Source organism: Canis lupus, chromosome 4 (genome assembly GCF_011100685.1).
Source record: "Canis lupus familiaris isolate Mischka breed German Shepherd chromosome 4, alternate assembly UU_Cfam_GSD_1.0, whole genome shotgun sequence".
NCBI classification, from domain to species: Eukaryota; Metazoa; Chordata; class Mammalia; order Carnivora; family Canidae; genus Canis; species Canis lupus.
Genome location: NC_049225.1, coordinates 23864649 through 23890988, shown reverse-complemented (window position 1 = coordinate 23890988; position 26340 = coordinate 23864649). Strand labels below are relative to the sequence as shown.

The 26340-nt window shown below is 36.1% G+C and overlaps 1 protein-coding gene across 11 annotated transcripts in view; it reads left to right on the top strand.

The window, feature by feature from the left end:
- Window positions 1-26340, top strand: part of MICU1 (mitochondrial calcium uptake 1) — a 248383-nt gene that overhangs the window by 85023 nt on the left and 137020 nt on the right. For all 11 annotated transcript variants that reach the window (XM_038534294.1, XM_038534296.1, XM_038534288.1 and 8 more), the window contains one exon: window positions 4866-5028. In XM_038534294.1, coding sequence (XP_038390222.1) covers window positions 4866-5028 — 163 coding nt within the window. The remainder of the gene's footprint in view (window positions 1-4865; window positions 5029-26340) is intronic.

The following is a 26340-nucleotide window of genomic DNA, read 5'->3' as shown; positions in this document are numbered from 1 at the left end:
CCACTGAGCAAGGAGTCTGATGTGAGGGTTGATCCCAGGACTCTGGGATCATGACCTGAGCCAAAGGCAGATGCTTAACCAACTAAGCCATTCAGGCACCCCCCACTCTGTGAAGCCAGCCTCTTGTATGCAATAATAAATAGTTGGGTTTTGTTTTTTGTTGTTTTGTTTTGTTTTGCCATTCTGTTCTTTGCAGAATTTAATCCATTACATTTAAAGTAATTATTGACATTAATTATTGCCATTTTGTTAATTTTTTTTTTAAAGATTTTACTTATTTATTCATGAGAGACACAGAGAGAGAGAGGCAGAGACATAGGCAGAGGGAGAAGCAGGCTCCCTGTGGGGAGCCCAATGCAGACTCTATCCCAGGACCCTGGGATCACTCCCTGAGCTGAAGGCAGATGCTTAACTACTGAGCCACCCAGGCATCCCTTTTTAATTGTTTTCTGAGTGTTTGTAATTCCTTTATCCTTTTCTTTTTTTCTCTTATTCTCTTCCTTTGTGATTTGATCATTTTCTATAGCAGTGTGCTTTGTTTTTTTTCTTTTCACCTTTTGTGTATCTGGTTAGGTAATTGCTTTGTGATTATCATGGGGCTTACAGAAAACATTTTATAACAGTGTATTTTAAGTTGCTAATAGTTTAACTTCTAATGTATATAAAGCTCTACATTTATTCATCCCCAATATTTTAGTTTTTAATATCACAATTTTTATCTTTTTACATTGTTTATCCATTAACAGGTTATTGTAGTTCTTTTTTTTATTTTTCTGAAACACTTATTTTTTTACATTTAAATTCAGTTACTTAGCATATAATGTATTACTAGTTTCAGAGGTAGAATTTAGTGATTCATCAGCCTTACATAATACCCAGTGCTCATTACATCACTTGGTTCCTTAATGCCCATCACCCAGTTACTCAATCCCCCCACCTCCTCCCTTCCAGCAAACCTCAATTTGTTTCTTATGATTTAGAGTCTCTTATGGTTTGTCTCCGTCTCTGATTTCATCTTACTTTATTTTTTCCTCTCTTCCCATATAATCCTTTGTTTTGTAGTTCTTTTTAATACTTTTTTTTTTGAATCTTCATGCTAGAGTTAGAAGTGATTTACACACCACCATTACAAAATTAGAGTATTCTGAAATTAAATATACATTTTACCTTCACCAGCAAGTTTTACATGTTTATGTGTTTTTCTGATATTGGTGTCTTTTGGTTCAGGAATTACCTTTTAAAAAAATTATTTACTTAATTAATCTCTACACCAAACATGAGGCTCAGACTCATGACCAAGATCAAGAGCCACATGCTCTATTGACTGAGCCAGCCAGGCGTCTCAGGTTTAGGAATTAGCTTTAATTTTTTTTTTAAGATTTTATTTATTTATTCATGAAAGACACACATAGAGAGAGGCAGAGACACAGGCAGAGGGAGGAGCAGGCTCCATGCAGGGAGCCTGATGTGGGACTTGATCCAGGGACTCCAGGATGCCTGAGCCAAAGGCAGAGGCTCAACCGCTGACCCACCCAGGCATCCTTCCTTTAATATTTCTTGTAAGATTGATCTAGTATTGATGAATTCCTTCAGCTTTTGTTTTCCTAGAAAATTCTGCATTGTGCTTCAATGGATTCATCTTTTTTAGAACTCTTTGGGCTTCCTGGATCTGCATGTCAGTTTCTTTCCCCAGTTTGGGGATGTTTTCAGTCATCATTTCTTTGAAAAAAATTTCTGCCCCTTTCTCTCATTCTTTCTCCTGCTAGCACCTCTGTGGTACACATTTTGATCCATTTGAGGATGTACTATAAGTCCCTTAAGCTATCTTCATTCTTTTTCATTCCCTTTTCTTTTTGTTCCTCTAATTAGGCAATTTCCTTAAGTTTGCTGCCAAAAAGTAATTGGCTTTATATTCAACGAGACTGGTATCACTGAGTTTGGAATTGCATAGAACTTCAAGAGGCCATCTTATGACAGATGATTGTTATTATGTCTGGCCAGTAATTCACTAGATGAAAGAGAGATGGAATCCCTAACATGTAGGACAACTGTTGGGGTACAGATTGGGTGTTATAAATCAACTTTTGAGAGAAAGTGTGCCAGACACTAATTTATTTATAAGATCTTTCTGCATGCTACCTTTTCCAAGGTCTGACTATAGTCTTCATTCAAAGCCTATGTATGATTTCTCACATCAGGGCCCACAGGGATTCACTGTCACTTGCATTCACTTGGCCTCAAGATATTATCACCTTGATTTTCCTTAGGTATTATACCAAAATTAAACCCTAGAACTGGCTTCAGGACCAGCGGTTTTATTGAAGAGAACTATCTTAATATCATGAAGTTCAAGAATGCTTTAAGTAAATGATTGAACGTAACTATTATAATTCTATTAGTAAATCTTTTCTCTAGGCTACCTATCTCAAAATCGTACAGTTTTCTATATATCTTAGCTCCTAAGCCTTTGTTATTTTAGATGCTGTATTCCAAACACTTTATAAAAATAGTTCTTTCACATTCTTTTGAATATAACCACTTAAAAGGAGGCAGTTTTATATCATTTAATACGGTGTGACCTCCAAGATACATTGCTAAGTGAAAAAAGGAAAGTATGTACTGGATTATGTCTATATTAAACTTTAACAACATGGGGATGTAAAAAGTCTATTACTTTCCTTGGCCTATTGTTTTAAACTAAAACTAATATTCAGCAGTATAATTCAAGGACTTGTAGCAACCCAGGAATCTGGTTTTGAATCTGAAAATTACTGACTTTTAAGTTATTGTTGTTCTACATGTATCTTGTTAAAGATTGACTTGATTTTTTAATTCAGAAAAACCTCTTTTGCATAGCTATAGCTTATACCCTAAACATTGCAAACTGATTATTGTTGTTGTTCAGAAGAACAGGAATACAGATGTCCTAAAGAAAGTTATTTCTTCTATAGCCAGTATTATCCAGCAGGTAGTTGTAATATAATATGAAATGTCTTTGAATTAAGACTTGTAGCTAAGTTTTAAGGCTGCTAAGGGGTTGAAAAGCTCCTTGGTATATTTGCCACATGCCAAATATTTTGATAAAATCTCTGAAATCAGGGATGCCTGAGTGGCTCAGCAGTTGAGTGTCTGCCTTTGGCTCAGGGTATGATCCTGGGATCCAGGGTCGAATCCCACATCGGGCTCCCTGCATGGAGCCTGCTTCTCCCTCTGCCTATGTCTCTTCCTCTCTGTGTGTCTCTCGTGAGTAAATAAATAAAATCTTTAAAAATCTCTGAAATCAGTACTCAGATTTTAATGCAAATTCGTGTTGAAATATTTCTATCATGTATGGTTACAAATTAGCAGTCCTTTTATACTTGCTAAGTGCACATCTGGTAGTAGAGCTAAAACCACCATAACAGCTGTTGTCAGTGACCTCAAATTGACCATTTAGCCAGGACTGGCAGTTACAATGTTAGCTGTGTTAATGTGGCAAGTTAAAAACGTAAATAAAGGTTTTAATATTAGCAAATGGCTTTTTAGACATTGAACTGTTGGATTTTTAGATTGTATTGCCTTTATACATTTCCTGCTAGTTACTTATATGATACTATTTATTTTTGGCTATCTCAACATCTGAAATTCAGAGACAAGAGAAATTTTTTCACCAGAATACTGTGTATATGGTATTTTGGTAAAAAAGATTTTTCTCATTCCTACATTTGTAAAAGAATATTATGCAGAAGATACAGTATTTTGTATATTCCATGCACAGAATCACAGCTTGGATGCCGGAATAAAAAATGGGCATATTAATATTATACTCTTTTAGTTAAATGTATGCCATATTTGATCTTATTACTATTTAAATATTTGTGTTCTTCTCAGCTCTGGTCTTTTCTAAATATGGTGTTTGTAAAAGATTTCCAGTAGTTCCCTTAATTTTTTTAAAGATTTTATTTATTTATTTGACAGAGAGAACGAGTGGTAGGGAGAGGGTAAAGGGAGAAAGAGAAGCAGACTCCTTCCTCAGCAGGGAGCCTGATGGCAAGCTTGATCCCAGGACACTGAGATCATGACTTGAATGGAAGGCAGACGCTTAACTGACTGAACCATCCAGGTGTCCCATAGTTTCCTTAATTTTATAGTCAAAACAAAAAGTCTTATTGCTTCAGATTTGTTAATTAAATTTCCATGATATGTACTTTTATTTTTTAATGCTATTATTATTTAATGTACTTTGTGTTTGAAAGACTATTAGCTATTTAAACTTACGAATTCTCAATTCTGTTTTGATTTGGGATTCAAGAAATTGCATCAAAGTATAAAGTGTAAAATCAATCCCTTTTTAAAAATTTGGGTATTTAAGAATCTATAGCTACCATATATCTGTAATTATACCCATTTACTGAGACCTTTTGAATTCTTGTATGACATTTTTTTAGCTTTGTAGCTTTCAGTAATTTAAAAAATTGGGAAAATAGGGCACCTTGGTGGCTCAGTGGTTGAGTGTCTGTCTGCCTTTGGCTCAGGTCATGATCCTGGGGTCCTGGGATTGAGTCCCACATCATGCAGGGAGCCTGCTTCTTCCTCTGCCTATCTCTCTGCTTCTCTCTATGTGTCTCTCATGGATAAATAAATAAATAAATTAGGGAAATATCTGCAAAAAATTTAAACAAGTTACACAAACATTGCCTCAACTAGACTATAAATGGTATTTGGAGGGTAAACATTTAAAGGTTTTTGAAATTCAAGTTTATGTCTCATATAAAAAATCCAATTATAGATAAAAAGATAGAATAAAACATCTCTAAAAGCAAGATAGAAAATGTATGAAAATGAGAATTCCGTAATATAGTAACACTCTGAATTCCTAATTTTAGGTGATGGAATATGAGAATAGGATTCGAGCGTATTCCACACCAGACAAAATCTTCCGATATTTTGCCACCTTGAAAGTCATCAATGAACCTGGTGAATCTGAAGTGTTTATGACTCCACAGGATTTTGTGCGATCCATAACACCCAATGAAAAACAACCAGAAAGTAAGTGCTAAAGTGAAAAATGAGATTATGATATCAATTTTGTTATATGCTTCTTTATTTCTTTGTATTGCCTAAACATTATACATTTATCCTGTAATTGTATTCATTGTTTAGTGACTGTATGTTAGGCATTATTCATAGTCTTTAGGAGTATGAAAGGGGAGCCAGCAGTCTAATGAGCCTGTACTCAACCAAGATACTTGGTTGAGGAGATTGTACCCAGGTGTCATCTACTAGAAAAACTTAAAGACATATACTTGTTGCCACTGGGCCAGGGGAGCACAGATGGAAGAAGTAGCAGACAGACCAAAAAGCCCAGAAAGGAAGAGACTGAGGAGGAAGACATTTCAGGGAATAAGACCTTTGAAGGACCGTTGCATACACCTGGAAATCCAGAGAGTAATGTGCATGCCCAGGGCCAGACATGTTTGAAAAAGACTTGAATGGGCTTGTACCCCTTACTGATCTTTGTTCCCCATGTAAGGATGTAGTGAAAGTTAAAGCAGAGTTGTAGGAGATGTAGCTAAAAATCAAAGGAAGTACCCAGCTCAGAGCCAGTCTGCAACCATTAGGATGTTTTTTGGGGTGTTTTTTGTTTTGTTTTTTCATTCTTTTTGCCTCCAGCTTTTAAAGAAGTTTCTGTCATGCTACTTGCTGACTGTTTAGATAATAGAACAGAAATTTCAGTGACAACATATGATGGAGAACATAATATTTGCGAAAATATTTTGGAAAAAATCACTAATCACTGATGACTGTAATTCTCAATGGGTTATATAACATCAAACACTGGGAAATAGGGAAAATCTGGCTTTCAGAATTACCACATTATAATATTTAAAATGTCCAATTTTAATTTAAAAAATTGTATGGCATACCAATGATCAGGAATAAATGACGCATCAGCAGAAAGAAAAAGAAATTGACAGAAACCATCCCTGAGAAAGCTCAAGCACTGTACTTACACAAAGACTTTAAATCATCTGTCTTAAATCTGCTCAAAGAGCAAAATGAAACCCGTTGACAAAGAACTGGAGGAAACAAGATGAACAATGTATTAATAAATAGAGAATACCCATAAAGAGATAGCAATCCTTTTTTTTTTTTTTTTTTTAATTTTTTATTTATTTATGATAGTCACAGAGAGAGAGAGAGAGAGGCAGAGACACAGGCAGAGGGAGAAGCAGGCTCCATGCACTGGGAGCCCGATGTGGGATTCGATCCCGGGTCTCCAGGATCGCGCCCTGGGCCAAAGGCAGGCGCCAAACCGCTGCGCCACCCAGGGATCCCGCAATCCTAAAAAGGAACTGAGTAATAATTCCTTGAGCTTGAAGAGTTCAGTAGCTGAACTAAAAAATTCACTAGAACAGTTTAACCGTAGATTTTGAACAGGGAGATAGAAGAATTGTAGAACTTAGACTAACTGATACTATCTATTCAGAGGAGCAGAATGCAAAAAAAACGAATAAAATTGAACAGAGCCTGAGACGCATATGCATAATGGGAGTCCCAGAAAGAGAAATTAAGACATTTCTAAATAATCAAAAGCTGAGAAAGTTTGTTGCTTGTAGTTCTTCCCTGCAAGAAATTCTAAATGGAGTTTTTTAGGCTGAATTGAAAGAATGCTAGACAGTAACTTAATGTCATTCAAAGAAATTAAAAAAAAGATTAATAAAGTTAACTATACAGAGAAATATAAAAGTCAGTATTGCTTTATCTTTGACTCCTTTTTGCTTCCTTTATGATTTATTTATTTTTTTCCTTTATGATTTAAAAGACAAATTCATAAAACAACAGTTGTTAGTATGTGAATGTTGAATCAAAATACGTTATTTTCATTTAAGATGTCAATTGTAAGATATTAATTGTAAACCACTAAGAAAATAACTTTGAAATATACAGAAAAGAAAATAAGGGAATAGAAACGGTGCACTAGAAAAAATTAAACACAAGAGGGCAAGATCAGAGGATTCAAAGGGCAAAAAATATGTAAGACATATAGAAAACAAATTATAAGATGGCAGAAGCAGATCCTTTCTTATCAGCACTTTAAACGTAAGTGAATTAAACTCACCATTTAAAAGAGATTGAGAGGGATGCCTGGGTGGCTCAGCGGTTAAGCACGTCTGCCTTCAGCTCACGGAGTGATCCTGGAGTACTGGGATTGAGTCTTACATCGGGCTTCTTGCATGGAGCCTGCTTCTTCTTCCTCTGTTTCTCTGCCTCTTTCTTTCTGTGTGTCTCATGAATGAATAAATAAAATCTTTAAAAATAAAACAGATTGAGAGGAGAAAAAGTAGGATCTAACTTTATATTGTCTGTAAGAGACTTAACTTTAGCTCCAAAGGCAAGAGTTGGCTGAAAATTAAAGTGTACAAATAGTAGTCAAAAGAGAGGTGAGGTGATTGTACTAATATCAGACAAAGTAGATTTTTATAAGAAATTGTTACATAAGACAAAGACATTATTGATAAAAGGGTCAGTTCATCAAGAAGATATAACAGTGATAAATACATACATACCAAATGACAGACCCCAAAACATATGAAGGAAACATTGACAGAATTGAAGTGAGACATAGTTCTTCAATAATAGTTGGGAGACGGAGCACCTGAATGGCTCAGGCAGTTAAGCATTGACCCTTGCTTTTGGCTTAGGTTGTAATTTATAGGTGGTGAGATGGAGCCCTGAGTTGGGCTCCCAGCTCAGCAAGGGGTCTGCTTGAGGTTCTCTCCTCTCCCTCTGCCCGTCCCCCTGTTCTCTCTCTCTCAAATAAATCTTATAAAAAATGCTAAACATAATTAATTTTTAAAAAATTGTTGGGAGATATCAGTACTGCCATTTCAATAATGGATATAATATTTAGACAGAAGGTTAGTGAAGAAAGAGAACTTAATGCTGTAAACCAGTTAGACCAAAGGCATTTATTTATAAACATTCCACTCAAGAGCAGCAGAATATGCAGTCTTCTCAAGTGCACATCAAATATTCTCCAGAATAGACCTAATAGACCATATGTTAAGTAATAAAATGAATCTTAATAGATTTTAAAAGATTAAGATCATACAAGCATCTTTTTATTTATTTTTTATTTTTTTTACAGGTATCTTTTCTGATTGTAGTAGAACGAAATTATCCATCAATAAAAAGGAAAACTAGAAAATTCATAAATATGTGGAAAGTAAACAACATGCTCTTAAACAACCAGTGGATCAGAGAAATCACAAGAGCAGTTAAAAAATACTTTGAGATAAATGAAAGAGAAAATGGAACTTACCAAAACTTATGCAGTCCTCCAAAAGCAGTGCTTAGAGTGAAACTTAGAGCTATAAACACCAACATTTAACCAGAAGAAAGACCTCAAATCAATTTCCTAAAAACTGTTGTTGGCACTAAAAGGAAAGCAAACAAAACCCAAAGATAAGGAAATAAGGAAATAAGTTAATGTATTAATAAATGAAATGGCAAATAGAAGAACAAGTACCTCAAAAATGGAAATATCCCAAATGTATTGTTTAACAGCTGAATGGATAACAAATTATAGTGTATACAATGGAGTATTATTTGTGTGTGGATGCACCTTGACAACCTTATGCTAAGTGAAACAAACTAAACACAAAAGACCACATATCATATGATTTTATTTATATGAAGTATCTAATAAAAGTAAATCCATAAAGATAGAAACTGGGTTGTTAGTTGCCAGCAGCTAGGTTAAAGGAATGAGAACCGACTGCTTAATTGGTGTGAGGGTTTCTTATTTGGAGCGATGAAAGTGTTTTGGAACTAGATAGAGAGGTGATAGTTATACAACATAGTGAATGTACTAAATGCCACCGAACTGCACTCTTTGAAATGGTTATCTTATTTTAATTGAATTTCACTCTGTTTTTATTTATTTATTTTTATTTTTTTCACTCTATTTTTAAAAGGGGAAAAAAGAATGTGTAGTCAGTCCTCATTTGCAGATTTTGTGTTTATAAGTTTGCATACTCACTAAAATGTACTTGTAACCCCATAATCAGTATTCGCAGTGCTTTTGCAGTCATCCGCAGGTATGTGCAGAACAGCAAAAATTTGAGTCACCCTTTACATGTTGGCCAGCTGAAGTCAAGCAAAGTAGAGCTCTGCCTTTTCATTCTTTAAACAAATGTCCTTGGAGGGAGGACAGGAGAAAGGACGGAGAGAGAATAAAATGTCTTTATACACAAACACACATAAAACAAGGTTTTATATATATTGATTGGTTAACAAAAATTTTGTGACCAGAGGTTCAAGGAACCTAGGAGAAATAGGTCAGTATGCAGCACTTCATTTTTCATGGCAGTTTTATAGAACATAAATACCACAATTAGCACAAATCAGTTGCATATGGTACAGGAGTAAGATGTAAATGAAACTATTCTTTTTAGAGGATATGTTTAAGGAAGATATTCTAAAGGAAGTGGCAATTGAGTTGGATTTTGAAAAAAGAATAATCATTCATTATATATTTGAGAGGGAAAGGGCATCACTCAGAGTGAGTAAACTGCATGGTCGAAATACAGACATGTGAAATAGTCTGAGTTTGAGGAACCAGAAAGAAATATGATGTTTTCTAACCAGGGAGTTTATAATGTTTTGGCCATATTTATTAACATTAATATATGTCTACAACAATTGAAAACTCTAGGTAGAATTATTACCCCTCAAAGATGCAGAAAATCTTCTATGTATTTGTATCTTTTATGGAAAATTTCAAATATAAAAATAAAGAGAATAATATAATCAATTTATATACACACATTACTTAGCTTCAATTGTCAACACATGGCTAGTCTTGTCTTATTTGTAACTTTCTTACTTCTCTTCACTGCGGATCATTTAAAGCCAATCAAGACATTGTATCATTTAATCTGTAAATACCTATATGTGTGTATAAAAGATAAGTACTAAAAAAGCCAATAATAACAATAATCTTTAAATATTGCACTTTTTAAAAAGAGCATTAATTTCTTTATAGTAAAAATATCCAGGCACTTCAATTTTCCCTGTCTTGAAAACATTATGTATAGTTGTTTTATTCAAACCAACATCCAGAGATGGTTACACACTGTATTTGTTATCTCTAAAGGCTTTACCCACAAGGTTTTTTTCCTCTTTTTTTTTTCCTACCATTTACACAAGACAAGCTTTATGCCTTGTTTCACATCTCTCATTCTACCTTTCACTTTTTCACTCAGATTGGTGCTGCAGCAGTTAGCAGTTTAGAGATAAAGCGTGACAGGAAGAAACCTCAACTATGCTATTTAGCTTTAGCTTTCTGCTTTAGAATATCTCTACTGCTATAGCATAGGACCTCTGCAGGAGCCCATTCAACTATGTTGGCATATGCACACATATGGAGGTACAATGGACTTTACTTTTTGTTGAGACTTGGTTGATAAACACTCTGTTCTCCATTGTTTTGGGTGGTCAATTCTGAGATACAAACTACATGGTTTCTCAGGTCAGCCAAGGAGAAGTGAGCCCTACTTGTCTAAATCAGTAATCAGCTCCTTAATATACCCTTGAATTGGCTTTTCCTCCTTTCCTGTTTCACTTTTCTTGATCCTCTTTTTTTTTTTTTAATTTTTATTTATTTATGATAGTCACAGAGAGAGAGAGAGAGGCAGAGACACAGGCGGAGGGAGAAGCAGGCTCCATGCACCGGGAGCCCGACGTGGGATTCGATCCCAGGTCTCCGGGATCGTGCCCCGGGCCAAATGCAGGCACCAAACCGCTGCGCCACCCAGGGATCCCACTTTTCTTGATCCTCTTGCACTGGTTCCCTATTTTTCAGGAAACCCAATCTAGACATCATTTATTTGTGAAAGAATGTAAGTCATTTACATTATAAAATTTCCCACATTTTGGATTCTACTGACTTGTATCACCGTATGGTATTATTTAATATGTTCTTCTATACTTTGCATTTCACCCATGTAGAAAATATATAGAAAGAAACTGAAAGAGGATATACCAAATGTATTCTCTAAATGCTGGTTATAAGGAATTATTTTATTTTTCTTTATATGTTCCTTTTATTTTCTAATAGATTTCATATGCATTTATTCAACAAATATCGACTGACCTCTACTATGAGTTAGACACTATTCTACATGGAAGGGATGCAATAATGAATAAAAAAGACAAAAATTCCTACCTATACAGAATATACAGTATTTTATAGTCAGAAAGAAGGGTATATAAAGTTTCTACTAGTTGCATTGAATTTTAGATTAAAAGCCTTTTAAATTAGTTTTAGCTTCCTTTTTGGTGAGATGTGGAAGGAGAGATTAAAGAAGGCTTCTGTGTAAGAGAAGAAAATTGTAAAATATTTTCCTGGTTTTTATGATAGCAAAATATTTTTGTTCCTATTAAATTATTTCTGAATCTAATTTATATTGGTAACTTTAAATAAAGTGCTTTGCTTCTGATTTGACAGTGAAAATGAAGCAAGACTAGGCAGGTCACTAAAGATTATTTGGTCCTTTGAGGAAAATTATTTTTTTCCCTTTGTAAATCATATATTTTAATTGCTTCTATGCATTTTGACATTCAATTTTGTAATCTTTTGTTTTTTAATTACTGAAAAATCTGTTACATTAACAGAATAGTTGCTAAACGTCTAATATGCTGTGCACAATCCTGGTTTTCATAAAAAGCAAGATTAATAATTGCTCTTCTTTTAAGATGATGATCATGAAGGAAAATGATAATGTATTAAAATGAGATTCATTTAGAAAATTTGGCTTCATTTTTGCTCACGAACAATAATTTCCACATATGTTGACGCAACAGAAGTAAAATATGTATTATTCCTATATGGGTTGAAATACGTAAAGAATAAGGCTATTTTTTTATAGTTTGAATTTCTATGGCTGGACTCTAGCCAGTAGTTCATATTTCAGCTTTGTTGTGTCATGTCTTTCACACATACCATATCCCAGGATATCTAACAGATCTAAATTTGTAAGTTTTAGTTTTAGAACAGTTTAAAAATAACCAAAAAGCATACTAAATCCTAAAATTAAGCAGTTTCTTTTTAAGATTTTATTTTAGAGAGAGATAGATCATGAGCAAGCAAGGGGAGGGGAGAGGAAAGGAGAGAATCTCAAGCAGACTCCCCACTGAGTGTGGAACCTGGTGCAGGGCTTTATCTCAGGACCTGGAGATCATGACCTGAGCCTAAATCAAGAACTAGACTAAGACACCCAGGCACCCCTAAGTAATTTTGAAATGAGTGGAGAGCTGATGAATTTCAATAAAAAGCTTAATATTTCTGTACCGAATACCAAGAAAATTTAGAGTAGCCATAGTTAAGTAGAAAAGACATTAAATGGGGGAAAAAAAAGTACAACATATACTTGAATAAGTCTCATCTCCATTTCTGTGCAATCTTCATGTCAGCACCATTGCTGGTTATAGTGGATAAGGTGGTTGCTTCAGGCTCTGGGCTTTGAATGACTCTTGCTGCTATAATAACCAGTGTTAAACATAACCAGTCAGTGATTGGAAGAATCTTTAAATATATAGAATATATATATATAAATATTTCTACATATTTAAAGAATTAAATATATAGAAAAAACTTGAGCTTTAGTCAGAGCAAAGAGGATCCCTATTTCTTTTCCACCATCTCCCACTGGCTGGCTATATTTTTATTGACCTGATTTTATCTCTGTGGAACATGAAAAGAGTGTAAAAAGATAAACACAGTTCATACTGTGATTTAATTGCCCTGTGCTCCATATTCCCTCTGGGATGACCCTTCATGCATTTAATAATCTTACCTTTGAGACACAATTTTATTCTTAATCATGTACAGTGGGTTCTGGTTCACATAGGAGGATTCTGAAACTCTTCCCACAGACACACCAAATCTGCAGCTTTATACAAAACAATTTTCTCTGAAAGGAACCCAAAAACTAGTTGAGTGACTGCTACACATTAGGCAAATGAGAAAAAAACCTCAAAAGAAAAAAAAGAAAAAAAACCTCATTGAAATAGGTAAGAGAGGCTGAGACAGAGTCTTGCCATAAATCCCATCCTTGTATAGCAACCAGTGGTCAAGAGGAGCTGTGCCAAGGATGGACTCTACTGGAGGATTGGGAGTACTGAACCCCACAACTGGCACCTGAGAAATGAGTTTTTTGAGTCCTGCACCTGAGAGATGAGCCTCTGGAATATGTAGCTTTAAAGCCAAGAAACCTTATGTCTGTAGCATCCAAAGGGCCCATGAAGAGGCAGTTGCATGAAAAGCACCCAGTCTTTGTGAAAGAAGCCTATGTTACTTACCATAAAGCTTCAGCTGGAGGGGCAGGCATATAATTTTAACATATATATAGGGGCCTACTGAAACACTCACCAAAGTCAGAGGCTGATGGGCTCCATCTTTGCACTTTCCCTCTGCATTGCTCCAGGTTGCCAGTATCTCCCAGAAAGGAGCTTGTGAACGTGTCTGGTCATCTGGTTGTGTCACTATCACCCAAGACACACCGCTTGATTACTTGCCTTTGGTGGCGCCGCCAGTAGGGCTTAGGTTTATAGCTTCTTTAGGACTATAGCAAACAGAAACAGTTCTCAACTTTGGCACAGTACAGAGACTAAAAGACTGAAACATATCCCTAGTCTTTCTGTGAAAGAAGCTTTTGGCTTATTTTGAAGCTTTGGCTTGAGGGGCCGGCTTCTGATTTTATGTATATCTGGAGGACTGCTGAAATACTCTCCAGAGACTTTGAAATCTAGTGGGAGCCATCTTTGTACTCTCCCTCTGCCTTGCTTCAGGTCACCAGAATCTTCTGGAAGGGAACTTGTACACATGTCTGGTGCTCTGGCTTATGTCACTGCTACCCAGGACACACCCCTTGATCACCTGGCTGTGGTGGGGCTTATGTTTGCAGGTGCCACAGAACTGTAACAAATCGAGAAACAATTCTTAATTGGCTACTACCCCACAGTACAGGGCAGCAAACCAGAGGATGAAAAACACTCCTAGTTTTTCTGTGATAAAGGCTCATTGGCTTATCTTAATAGCTGCTGTGGCCTGATTCTAATTAAACATACATCTAGGGACCAGCTATAATCCTCCCCACAGACTGGGGAGACTGATGGGTGCCATCTTCATCCTCTCTCTGCTCTGCCCCAGTTGCAAGTGTCTGTGAGAAAGGCGCTTGTGTACATATTTGGCTTCCCAGCTTTTGTGGCTTCCAGCCAGTGGAGACATCTTTTAATAATTTGACTTTAGTAGCTAGCGATGGGGCTTGTTTTTACAGATTTCATGCATAATATGAAACAAACAGAAAAACAATTTTTAACTGGCTAACATTCCAGGGCTCAGTGCAGGAGAAGCAAACAGAAATACCCATCTCCAAGTCTTCCCCCGAAAGAGGTATATTTGCATACTTTAAAAGCTGCTACCTGGAACACATGGGTGGCTCAGTTGGTTACGTGTCTGACTCTTGGTTTTGGCTCAGGTCATGATCTCATGGGTTGTGTAATCAGGCCCTGCATTGGGCTCTGCACTGGACATGGAGTCTGCTTGGGGTTCTCTCTTTCTCTCTTCTGCCCACACCCCACGCTTGCCCAAAGCAGCTACCTGAGAGTCTGGCTTCCAATTAGTCTGAATCCAGGTGCTGAGTGAGATTCTTCTCTTTGAGATATTGAGAGGTTTTGGCACATCCTCAACTACTAGGAACCTCCAAGAATAAAGTAGGCTGCTTGGACTATCAAAGGTTTGAGAGATACCAAGAACTAGAGCAGGGTTGAACAATAAGTTTCGATTTGTACGTGAGGTCACTCCTTCAAAGTTGAGACATGTGGCTGTTTTATCTAATGCATAAAAACCAACATAGAGAGTCAAGAAAAATGAAGAATAGAGGAATATATTTGAAAGGAAAGAAGCTAAAACCTCAGAAAAAGACCTTAATGATATAGAGATGAGTGATTTACTTGATCAAGAGTTCAAAATAATAGTCAAAGATGCCTACCAAATTCAGCAGAATAGTGCGTGAATAAAGTGAGAATTTCAACAAAGAAAACATGTAAGAAAGTATCTAATAGCAGCCATAGAGCTGAAGAATATAGTAATTGAACTGAAAAATTCAGTAGAGGAGTTCAACAGCAGGGTAGCTGCAGCAGAAGAAAGGATCAGTGAACTTGAAGACAGGGCCCATTCAAACAGTGTAGTAAAAAGAGAAATGAGAAAGAGTGAAGATAGTTTAAGGCACTTATGGGACAACATCAGTGGACCAACATCCACATTACAGGAGTCTTAGAAGGAGAAAAGAGAAAGAGGCAGAAATCTTATTTGAACAAGTAATGTCTGAAAACTTCTCTGTGCTGGGGAAGGAAACAGATATCCAGATCAAGGAGCTCAGTTCTAAATAAGCTGAATCCAAGGAGACTCACACAAAAACACATTATAATTAAAGTGTCAGAAGTTAAAAGCAAGGAGAGACTCTTAAAGCAATGAGAGAAAAACAACTTGTTGGGTATAAAGGAACTTCCATGAGACACTAAGCAGACTTTTCAGCAGAAACTTTGCAAACAGGAAGGAGATCATACCATATACAGAAAGTGCTCAAAGCAAAAAACTGCTAACCATGAATACTACCCAGCAAAGCTATCCTTCAGAATAGAAGGAGAAATAAAGTTTTCCAGACAAGCAAACATTAAAGCAGTTCATCACCACTAGACTAGCCTTATAAGAAACGTTAAAGGGAATTCTTTAAGCTGAAACAAAAGGGCACTAATTAGTAACAGGAAAACATAGAAAAAGAACAGACAATGAATATATTTTTGAAGCATTTTTGTGCTGTTTTCTCCCCAACAAGGTAAGATACTTCAGTAGAAGAACCTTGTCTTCTACTTTTACTTTTAGTTCCTTGCAGTGCTGCTGAGTGTATATCAGGTGTTGAATAGCTGCAGTAATCTACCTGTTCCTATATAGCCTGTGAGCCATGAAATTTATTTATTTACTGCTTTAAAAAATAATATTTTGTGACATTTGAAAATTATATGAAACTCAAATTTTGGTGTCCATAAAAGAGTTTTATTGGAGTATATACATACTCATTCATTAGTATTGTTCATGACAGCTTTCATGCAATAGAAGAGTTAAATAGTTGCAACAGAGACTATATGTGGCCCACAAAGCCTGAAATTTTTTCTATCTGACTTTTATGGAAAAAATTTACAACCCTTTCCAAAATAATAAGAATTATATGTCTTGTTCTCTGTTCCTGGTTCCTGACACAGAGCTCCTAAAGCCCTTATAAATAGGATCCTGGGGGCTACCAAGAATCTGTTCTTTTTTTTTTTTTTAAGATTTTACTTATTTATTCATGAGAGACACACACACAGAGAGAGGCAGAGACACAAGGAGAGGGAGAGACAGAGGGAGAAGCAGGCTTCATGCAGGGAGCCTGACGTGGGACTCGATCCTAGGTCTCCTGGATCAGGCCCTGGGCTGAAGGCGGCGCTAAACCGCTGAGCCACCTGGGCTGCCCGAATCTGTTCTTCTTATATGGATGGCAGAGTTGTAGGAAATCAAGCCAACCTCAAGTCTATTCCAAGAGTGCCTGGGTGGCTAGTCCGTGAAGCATTTTTGCCTTTGGCTCAGGTCATGATCTTGGGGTCTTGGGATTGAGCCCCATGTCCAGCTCTGTGCTCAGTGGGGAGTCTACTTCTCTCTCTCTCTCTCCCTCTGCCACTCTCCTCCTGCTTTTGCTCTCTCTCTCAAGTAAATGAATGAAATCTTTTTTAAAAAAGATCCATTCCACTCCCCTTCTCTTCCCTTATTTTTCCTTTCCTCTTTTATATTCTATCCCTGAGATAGAACCAATTTTTTAAAAAGATTTTATTTATTTATTTGAGAAAGAGAATGAGCAGGGGGGCAGGGGCAGAGGGAGAGGGAGAAGCAGACTCCCTGCTGAGCAGGAAGCCCAATGTGGGACTTGATCCTAGGACCCTGGGACCATGACCTGAGCTGAAAGAAGACACTTAACTGAGTAACCCAGGTGCCCCAGAACCAATTTAAGTATAGATATTAACTTGGATTTAGACTTTATTTTAAATATACAGAAAATATAGAAAAGAATAGAGAATATTATTGTAGCCGTTACTTGGTTTCTTCAGATTTTAGTATTTATCCATATTTATCTCATATCTTCATTTTAAATTATTTTGAAAACCCCATGCATCTCTCTGAAACTTCATTTCACCACCTTTCTGCTTAGGTATAACTACTGTTCTTAAGTTGGTGTTTTTCATTCCTGTTGAAGATTTTAGCATTCACATCCATTGTCTTCCATCATCCCCTAGGGAAGAACAGTGATTATATTCATCCCCTAGCACTGACATTGGACTTAGTCATGTGATTTCCTCTAACCAATGATATACATTATGTTCCAGCAAAATCTTCTTAGAGTCAGTTTGTGATTTGCTGTATTCTTGTAAGAAATCAAGCCAACCTCAGAAGTCCATTCCAGGAGCGCCTAGGTGGCTAGTTAGTTAAGAACTCTGCTTTTGGTTCAGGTCATGATCTTGGGGTCTTGGGATTGAGTCCCATGTCCAGCTCCCTGCTTAGCAGGGAGTCTATGTCATATGTCCATGTTCCACAGGGAGGCTGCTGCTGCTCATCAGCCTGGATCCGAGGTTCAGTATTCTGTAGAGTAGAGCTACACCCAATAAGTAATAGATGTAGCATTGACAATATATAAGCCTTCCTTATTTTAAACCACTGAGATTTTAAGATTATTACTGCAGCATAACCTAGCCTATTCTGGCTGCTACATCTCCCCTGTTTTTTAATATGTTAAATATATATTTATATGTATATGTTTGTATATTTACTGTTCCAGGTAGCTGTAGTTCTCTTATTTTCACTGCTGTATAATTGTATTTATCATTTGCATAAATATGTCAGTATTTAATTTATCCATGTTCATGTACATGGAACTTGTTTCCAGTTTTATTAGTCATCTGTTGCTGTGTGACAACCACAAAATGTCTGTGGCATAAAGCAGTGAGCGGTTACCTAGTTTATGCACCTGCAGGTCATGTGAGGTATACCCTACTGATCTCAGCTAGCCTTGCTCTGTAGATAGGCTCAGGTTTGGCTAATCCAAGCAAGGGCAGCTCTGCTTCATGGTTTTGTCAGCAAATTTTTCAAGCTGCTTTAAATGTTTCTCATCTTTTTTACACCACTGGGCTATCCAGAATATATTATTTTCATAGTATTGGCAGAAGTGCAAGAAAGCAAGCCAACCTCAGAAGTCCATTTTAAGGATCTGTTATGTCATACTGCTAATAGCCTGTTGGCCAATCCAAGTCACATAGCTGAGCCCAAACTCAAGAGATTTTCCATGGAGGTCAAGGAAAAGAAAGTGAGTATTTGAAAACCATAATATGCTAGTGTTTTTATTATTAGAAACTGTACTACAGGCAACCTTCTTCCATTATTGCCCTGGTGCATAATTGCAAGAAGTTATTTTCAGCATATAGCTGGAAGTAGGCTTGCTGGTCTGTGGGCCATTCCTCTTCAAATTTGCTATACATTGCCAAGCTAATTTACATATTCTCCAGGAATATATGAGTTTTCTCTTTGCATTCCTGTTAGCACTTGGTATTGTCAGATTTCATTTTTTAGCAAACTGATCGGAATGAATTGTTGTATCTTTGTGATTTTATTTTGCTTTCTCTAGCAACTAGTGAGGCTTATCATCTCTGAATATTTATTGGCTACTCATATTGCCATTTCTATGAATCATCTACTTATCCTCTCTGCTCACTTTTTTTTTTGATTAGTAAAAGTCCTTTATATATTCTCTATTGAAAGCTGTCATATATATATATATATTGCAGATACCTTCTTCCAGTCTATGGCCTGTCTTTTTATTTTGTTTATGGTAATTTTTAGTATACAGAAATTGGCAATATTTTAAATTGTAGCCAGCATTTCCTTGATGGTTTGTACTATCTCTTTTTAACTACTTTATTGAGATGTAATTAACATAGAATATATAGCATATATTTAAAGTGTTTGATGACTTTCGCATACTGGTCACATGTATGTATTAGTGAAACCATCCATCATCAGCACAATCAATATAATGAACATATTCATCACCCCCAAAAGTTTCTTCATACCCATTTGTAATTCTTCCTTCCCATTTTTTCCTACTCCTGGGTCCCAGGCAACCAGTGATATGCTAAGTATTTTATGTATCCTACTATCTATCTACTTTCCCTGTCAGTTATTGAGAGAAGGATATTGATTGACTTTAATTGTGGGTTTGTCTATCATCCTTTCAGTTCTATCAATTTTTACTTTAAATATTTTGAAACTCCTATTAGGTGCATACATGTTTAAAATGTATTATTCTGTCTTCTTTGTGAATTGACCCTCTTATCATTGTGTAATTGACCTCTATGCTAATATTTTTTTGCTGTGAAGTCTACCTAGCCTCATATTTATGTGGCCGCTCTTTATTTATTTATTTATTTATTTTAATTTTTATTTATTTATGATAGTCACAGAGAGAGAGAGGCACAGAGACACAGGCAGAGGGAGAAGCAGGCTCCATGCACCGGGAGCCCGACGTGGGACTCGATCCCAGGTCTCCAGGATCGCGCGCTGGGCCAAAGGCAGGCGCCAAACCGCTGCGCCACCCAGGGATCCCGCCGCTCTTTATTTTGATTCATTTTTCATGATACATCTTTTTCCATCCTATCACCTTATTTATTCATTCATTCATTTCGGGTGGGGAGGGTCAGAGGGAAAGGGAGATTGATTGATTGATTGATTGGTTTCGGGTGAGGAGGCCCAGAAGGAGAGACAGCGAATCTTTAGCAGGCCCCACACCTAGTATGAACCCAACACAGGGGTCACTCTCATAACCCTGAGATCAAGACCTAAGCTGAATCAAGAGTTGGACACTTAAACGATTGAGCCACTCAGGCACCCCTCCATTCTGTTACTTTTAATCTACTTAAACATACCAGTAACTTTAAAATGGTTTTTAATGGGGATCCCTTGGTGGCTCAGCAGTTTGGTGCCTGCTTTAGGCCCAGGGCATGATCCTGGAGTCCCGGGATCGAGTCCCACATAGGGCTCCCTGCATGGAGCCTGCTTCTCCTCTGTGAGAGTCTGTGTCTCTGCCTCTCTCTCTCTGTGTCTCTCTCATGGATAAATAAATAAAATCTTTAATTAATTAATTAATTAAAAATGAAATGGTTTTTTTGTGGATAACATGTAGTTGGATCTAACTTTTCATCCAATATGATAGTTTCACCTCTTAATTAATGTGTTTAGAGGATTTGTATTTAATTTTTTTATATGTTTGGATTTAAGTCTGCCATTTTGTTATTTTTTTTTCTTTTTTCTTTTACCCCTTGCCTTATTTTCAGATTATTCAGATTTTTTAATATTTTTGACTTTTTGGTTTTTGACTATATTTCTCTGTATATCTTAAATTTAGTGGTTGCTATAGAAATTATAATATACATAATTTTTTCACAGTTTCCTAAGAATTTATATTTTACTGCTTCAAGTGAAATATAGATATCTTGCTGCTATATAGGTCACTCCCCAATTTATGGTGTAATGTCATATATATTACAACTACATACATTGAAAACTCCACCTGACATTGTTTTCATTTTAACTTTCATTTCAAGTGTCATACATAAAGAACTTAGAGGAAAAAATAGTCTGTTATACATCTCAATATTAACCATTTCTGTTCTTTATTTCTTAAATTCCAAATTTCCCTTTGGTATCATTTCTTCCCCCCCCCCCCGTGAGGTATAGAGTGTGCTTTAGAGCAGGTCTGCTGGTGGTGGATTCTCAGTTTACTTTCATCTGAGAACATTTTTATTTTGTCCTCATTTTTTTTTAAAGATTTTATTTATTTACTAATGAGAAACTCAGAGAGAGAGAGGCTGAGACACAGACAGAGGGAGAAGCAGACTCCACGTAGGGAGCCCGATGTGGGATTTGATCCCAGGAGTCCGGGATCACGCCCTGGGCTGAAGGTGGCGCCAAACCGCTGAGCCACCCAGGCTGCCCTGTCCTCATTCTTAAAGAATATTTTCACTAAAGAATTCTGGGTTGAAATTCTTTGAGCACTTTAAACTAGCTGCTTCAGATATTTTTTTTTCTTTCTTTGTCTTTGATTTTCAGCAGTTTGACTTTTTTTTTTTTAATATACCTTGTTTTGGGTTTACTAGGCATCTTTAATCTTTATGTTGAAGAGACAACACAAAAAGAGAAGAGATGGTGTCTAAGGGGGAAATTCTTTTTTTTTTTTTAAGGAGGAATTTCTAAAAATGACACATATTTGGGGGACAGGCAGATTAGCTATCAAAGGAATTTAAGGAGTTAATAAGACTGAGTGAAGACGATTGGAAGAAAGCAGAAATGTAGATGTGTGATCTTAGGCAAATCATTTAATATCTCTAAATCTTAGTATTCTCATTTGTAAAATTGAGATATAGCAACTAATTTGTTAAGGTCATGAAAATTAAATAATGCATGGAAAGCCTGTAGTACAACACCTATAAAAATGCTCAAAAACAATAACTTATTACAATGATCACTAAGACAGAAGATAAAACCAAGTGACTACAGTACATATGTCACATCTCATGAATTAACTTTTTTTTTAAAGATTTTATTTATTTATTCATGAAAGACACAGAGAGAGAGAAATAGGCAGAGACACAGGCAGAGGGAGAAGCAGGCTCCATGCAGGGAGCCCGACGTGGGACTCCATCCTGGGTCTCCAGGATCACACCCTGGGCCAAAGGTGGCACTAAACCACTGAGCCACCTGGGCTGCTCATGAATTAGAACTCTACTTCTTTTTCTGTCATATATTAGCTTGTATTACGGAAAAAATCATTTTAATAAATTGTAGGATAATCTCATTTATTAAAAAAAATGAATCACTAAATTTTTGAGAGATAGCTGAGACTTAACTATAATTATTTAGAGTTTCCATTTACCTAAGCTCTGATTTATTGAACTTAAAATGATCTATTTGATTCAGTTTCACTTTTGTCTTTTGACAAAAGGAGTTAGTGTCTTCTTTAAAACAAGTCTTTTGGGACTCCTGGGTGGTTCAGCGGTGGAGCACCTGCCTTCAGCCCAGGGCGTGATCCTGGGGTCCCCGGATTGATTCCCACATCGGGCTCCCTGCATGGAGCCTGCTTCTCCCTCTGCCTGTGTCTCTGCCCCTCTCTCTCTTTCTCTCTGTGTGTGTCTCTCATGAATAAATGAATATTATAAATAAATAGATAAATAAATAAATAAATAAATAAATAAATAAATAAATAAATAAATAAATAAAACAAGTCTTTTACCATCAACAGATGAGTGGAAAAAGATGTGGTATGTGTATATATGTGTACACACACACACACACACACACACACACACACTGGAATACTACTTAGACATCAAAAAGACGATATCTTGCCATTTGCAATGACATAGTTGGAACTAGAGAATATTATGCTAAGTGAAATATGTCAATCAGAGAAAGACAATCATCATATGATCTCACTTATATGTGGAATTTAAGAAACAAAACAGAGGATCATAGAGGAAGAGAGGAAAAAATTAAAAAAATAAAATTTTACAAGATGAAATCAAAGAGGAGAAACAAATCATGAGACTCTTAATCATAGAAGACAAACTCAGGGTCACTGGAGGGAGGGGGATGAGGAGATGAGGTAAGTGGTTGATGGACTTTAAGGAGGACACTTCATGTAATGAGCACTGGATGTTATATATGAACTACTGAACTCTACCTCTGAAACTAATAATACATTGTATGTTAATTGAATTTAAATTTAAAAATTAAAACAAGTCGGGATCCCTGGGTGGCTCAGCAGTTTAGCGCCTGCCTTTGGCCCAGGGCGGGATCCTGGAGACCCGGGATCGAGTCCCACGTCGGGCTCCCAGTGCATGGAGCCTGCTTCTCCCTCTCTCTCTGCCTATGTCTCTGCCTCTCTCTCTCTCTCTCTGTGTGACTATCATAAATAAATAAAAATTAAAAAAAAATTAAAACAAGTCCTTTAAATGTTCATTCTGAGGCTTATACTGAGTATTCTTACAGTATTTCGGCATGTTCATACTGTTTTTGGTGTGGACTCAAGAAGAGGCAACTGTGTACAATTAAAAGCTTTTTAGATAAAATCGGAAAGCATTTAATCTTTCTGAGCTTCAACTTTCTCATTAATAATGGTAAGATAGTGTTTACATCACACTGGGAGTGTGACTTTAATGACTTTGAAATTTCTTTGAATAAAAGTTTAAGAGTCATAGGAAGCACCTTAGGGAAAACAGCATAGTGTCCTGTGTTTCTAAGGTGAGACCCAAAGAGCAAAGGTTGGAGAAATGGAAGGGAATGATGTTATATAGAGGAGTTACTCAAGTATCATTTTCATACTACACATGCTGTGTTTTCCCCTTTATTCTCCATACTCTCACTCCTCCTTGTAATTGGACCTGATAAAATCTCTAGAAGACTTGTATAAGAATAGCTTGAGTTATTTCATCCATCCACGTTTTCCATACTCCACCCCAGTCATGTTAAGAACTGATCTAATTCAACCATCTGCTTCATTTGACAGGTAAAAAAAACCCTAAATATAACAAGATGAAATAACCATTTTTCCACCCTAAAAGTATTAATCTCTTGGCCTACTTCATGTCATATTTGCTTATAATGATAGGAATTCTTAGTATGTGCCAAGCTGTCCTTAAATGCTCCTCCTTTTTTTTTTTTTTTACAAACGTACATGGTAAAATATTTAATAAACTATAACAAGGAGCATTCAGTGAAAACACAAACCTTTTGTATCTTCTCCCCACTCCCATTCCATGTCACATAAGTAATCACTTTAAATTTTGAGTTAACTTTTTAGTTCTTTTAGGGTATTACTCTAATTATTTGAAGTGTGGCTAGTTTGAATTGAGTTGTGCTATAATTGTAAAATACATGCCAGATTTTGAAAACTTAGTATAAAAAAAGGTAAAATATCTCATGATTTTTATAATGATTGCTTGTTGAAATGATAGCTACTTTGCTGTTTTGTTAAAATATATTAAATTAATTTTACTGGTTTCTTTTGATTATTTTAAAGGTAAGTGTTAGAAAATTTTAAATATATCATTTGTAACTCACGTTTATTGCTCATATTATACTTTTGTTGGACGGTGTTCCTCTAATTATTAGTAAGCATGTATTTCCTTTAGTTAATGTACCAAGTTTACTCATGAGATACCTGATTCTAGTGTGATTCTCATTCTTTTATAAAGGACTAAGAAGGGGTAGCCCAGGTGACTCAGTGGTTTAGCGCCGCCCTCAGCCCAGGGCGTGATCCTGGAAACCCAGGATCGAGTCCCACGTCAGGCTCCCTGCATGGAGCCTGCTTCTCCCTCTGCCTGTGTCTCTGCCCCCCTTGCTTCTCTCTCTCTGTGTATTCTAATAAATAAATAAATAAAATATTTACCAAAGAAAAAAGGACTAAAAAGGTTTTTTCTGGAAAGTCTTAGGATTTTCCTATTTTTTGGTATTCTGTAATTTCATAAGCATATACTGAATTGTACATATTTTTTGTTCATTTTGCTTAGAACACTTGGTAAGCCCTACTTTGTGTCACTCTTCAGCACTGAGAAATTTTCTGCTAATACTTTTTGGATTATTTTCTCCCTATTTTTTTTTTTCTTTTAAAAAAAATTTCCTTCTGGGACACCTGGGTGGCTCAGGTGGTTGGTTGAGCATCTGCCTTCAGCTCAGGTCATGATCCTGAGCTCTGTGGGATCAAGCCCTTCCTCAGGCTCTTTGCTTAGCGGGGAGCCTGCTTCTCCCTCTCCCTCTTGCCTGCTGCTCCCTCTGCTTGTGCTCTCTCTCTTTTTGTCAAATAAAGAAATAAAAATCTTAAAAAATTTTTTTCCTTCCTATTTCTGAATGAGAAAAGGTCTTGTATGATATTAGACCTCTAGTATTACATCTCTATTTTTCTATAATTCTCTTTTAATATTTTCTATTTTTCATTCTGTTGTCTTTTTGGCAGTGGTCCTGGGAAGAAACCTTATCCTAACCTTTCAACGGGTATTTAAAAATGAGATGAGATAGGGGTGTCTGGCTGGCCCAATCAGAGGAGTATATAACTCTTGATCTAGGGTTGTGAGTTCAAGCCCTATGTTGTGTGTAGAGATTACTTAAATAAATAAAATTCTAAAAAAATACAAGGAGATAAGCAAACATAGTCTTAGTTGTCTACAACCCTTTCTTGTTCTCTGCTCCTGTATCATGTATTCTGCCTTTATAACTGTGCTGTCTTTTTTTAATATCTGTGAGGTTTCAAATTAGATTTTTTTTAAAAATTTCCTTCTGTTTCCTTTTTGTTTTGTAGTCAGTGGTGTATTTTGTTGGGAGCAGGGTTCTAGAAGTGAAGCACAGTTCAGATAATGAAAATGTATAACCAAATGTATAGAAGCAGAAATGTAAAGAGTTTCCTCTGGGAGCAGTGATAATCTGATCATTTTAATACTGCGGATGTAATGAGATAGGGCTTGAACTAGCATGAATATGGGTGAGAACCAAAAAGAAAAGAACTGAGGAATTATGCAAGAAAAGTAAGTGTAATTGTTAACTGATTTCTCCACTCTAAAAACTCCCACAGTGCCTCCTTATTGAACTTATATGCTCCCTTGTAGTGTTAATTATTATATGCATATGTCTTTCTAACTAAATTGTGACTCTGCAAGGCAGGAATTATATCTTACTCATTAACTTTTTTATAAGTACTTATTGAGCAAGCACTATGCCAGAGGCTGGGATAAAGCAGCAGGCAAAAACAAATAATCTTTGTCTTTAAGGATGCTTAATTACTTAAATCTTTCACAGTGCTTAGAATTAGATGCTAGGTATGCCCAGAGAAATATTTGTTACTTAACCCAACTTTAAAAGGTAATATTAAGATGATCTATTTGTATCTGTTTAGGTGTGTTGCAAAATTTATTTGATATTAAACTATTCTCTCTTTAACTTGATACCAAAAAAAATTATGCATTCAAATTAAACTAATATCCTTCACCTTATTTAAAGTAATATAGCACATTGATAGAATGAAAACAGGCCATTCTTGAAAGAGTCCAGGGTTTTAGTTTGGCTCTACTGTTGAACAGGTTTGCATAAGAATCTTTATCTCCTTTATCTTCTAAGAGCCTCACTTTCTCATATGTAAAACAAAGGTTAGATCTTTTAGCACTGAC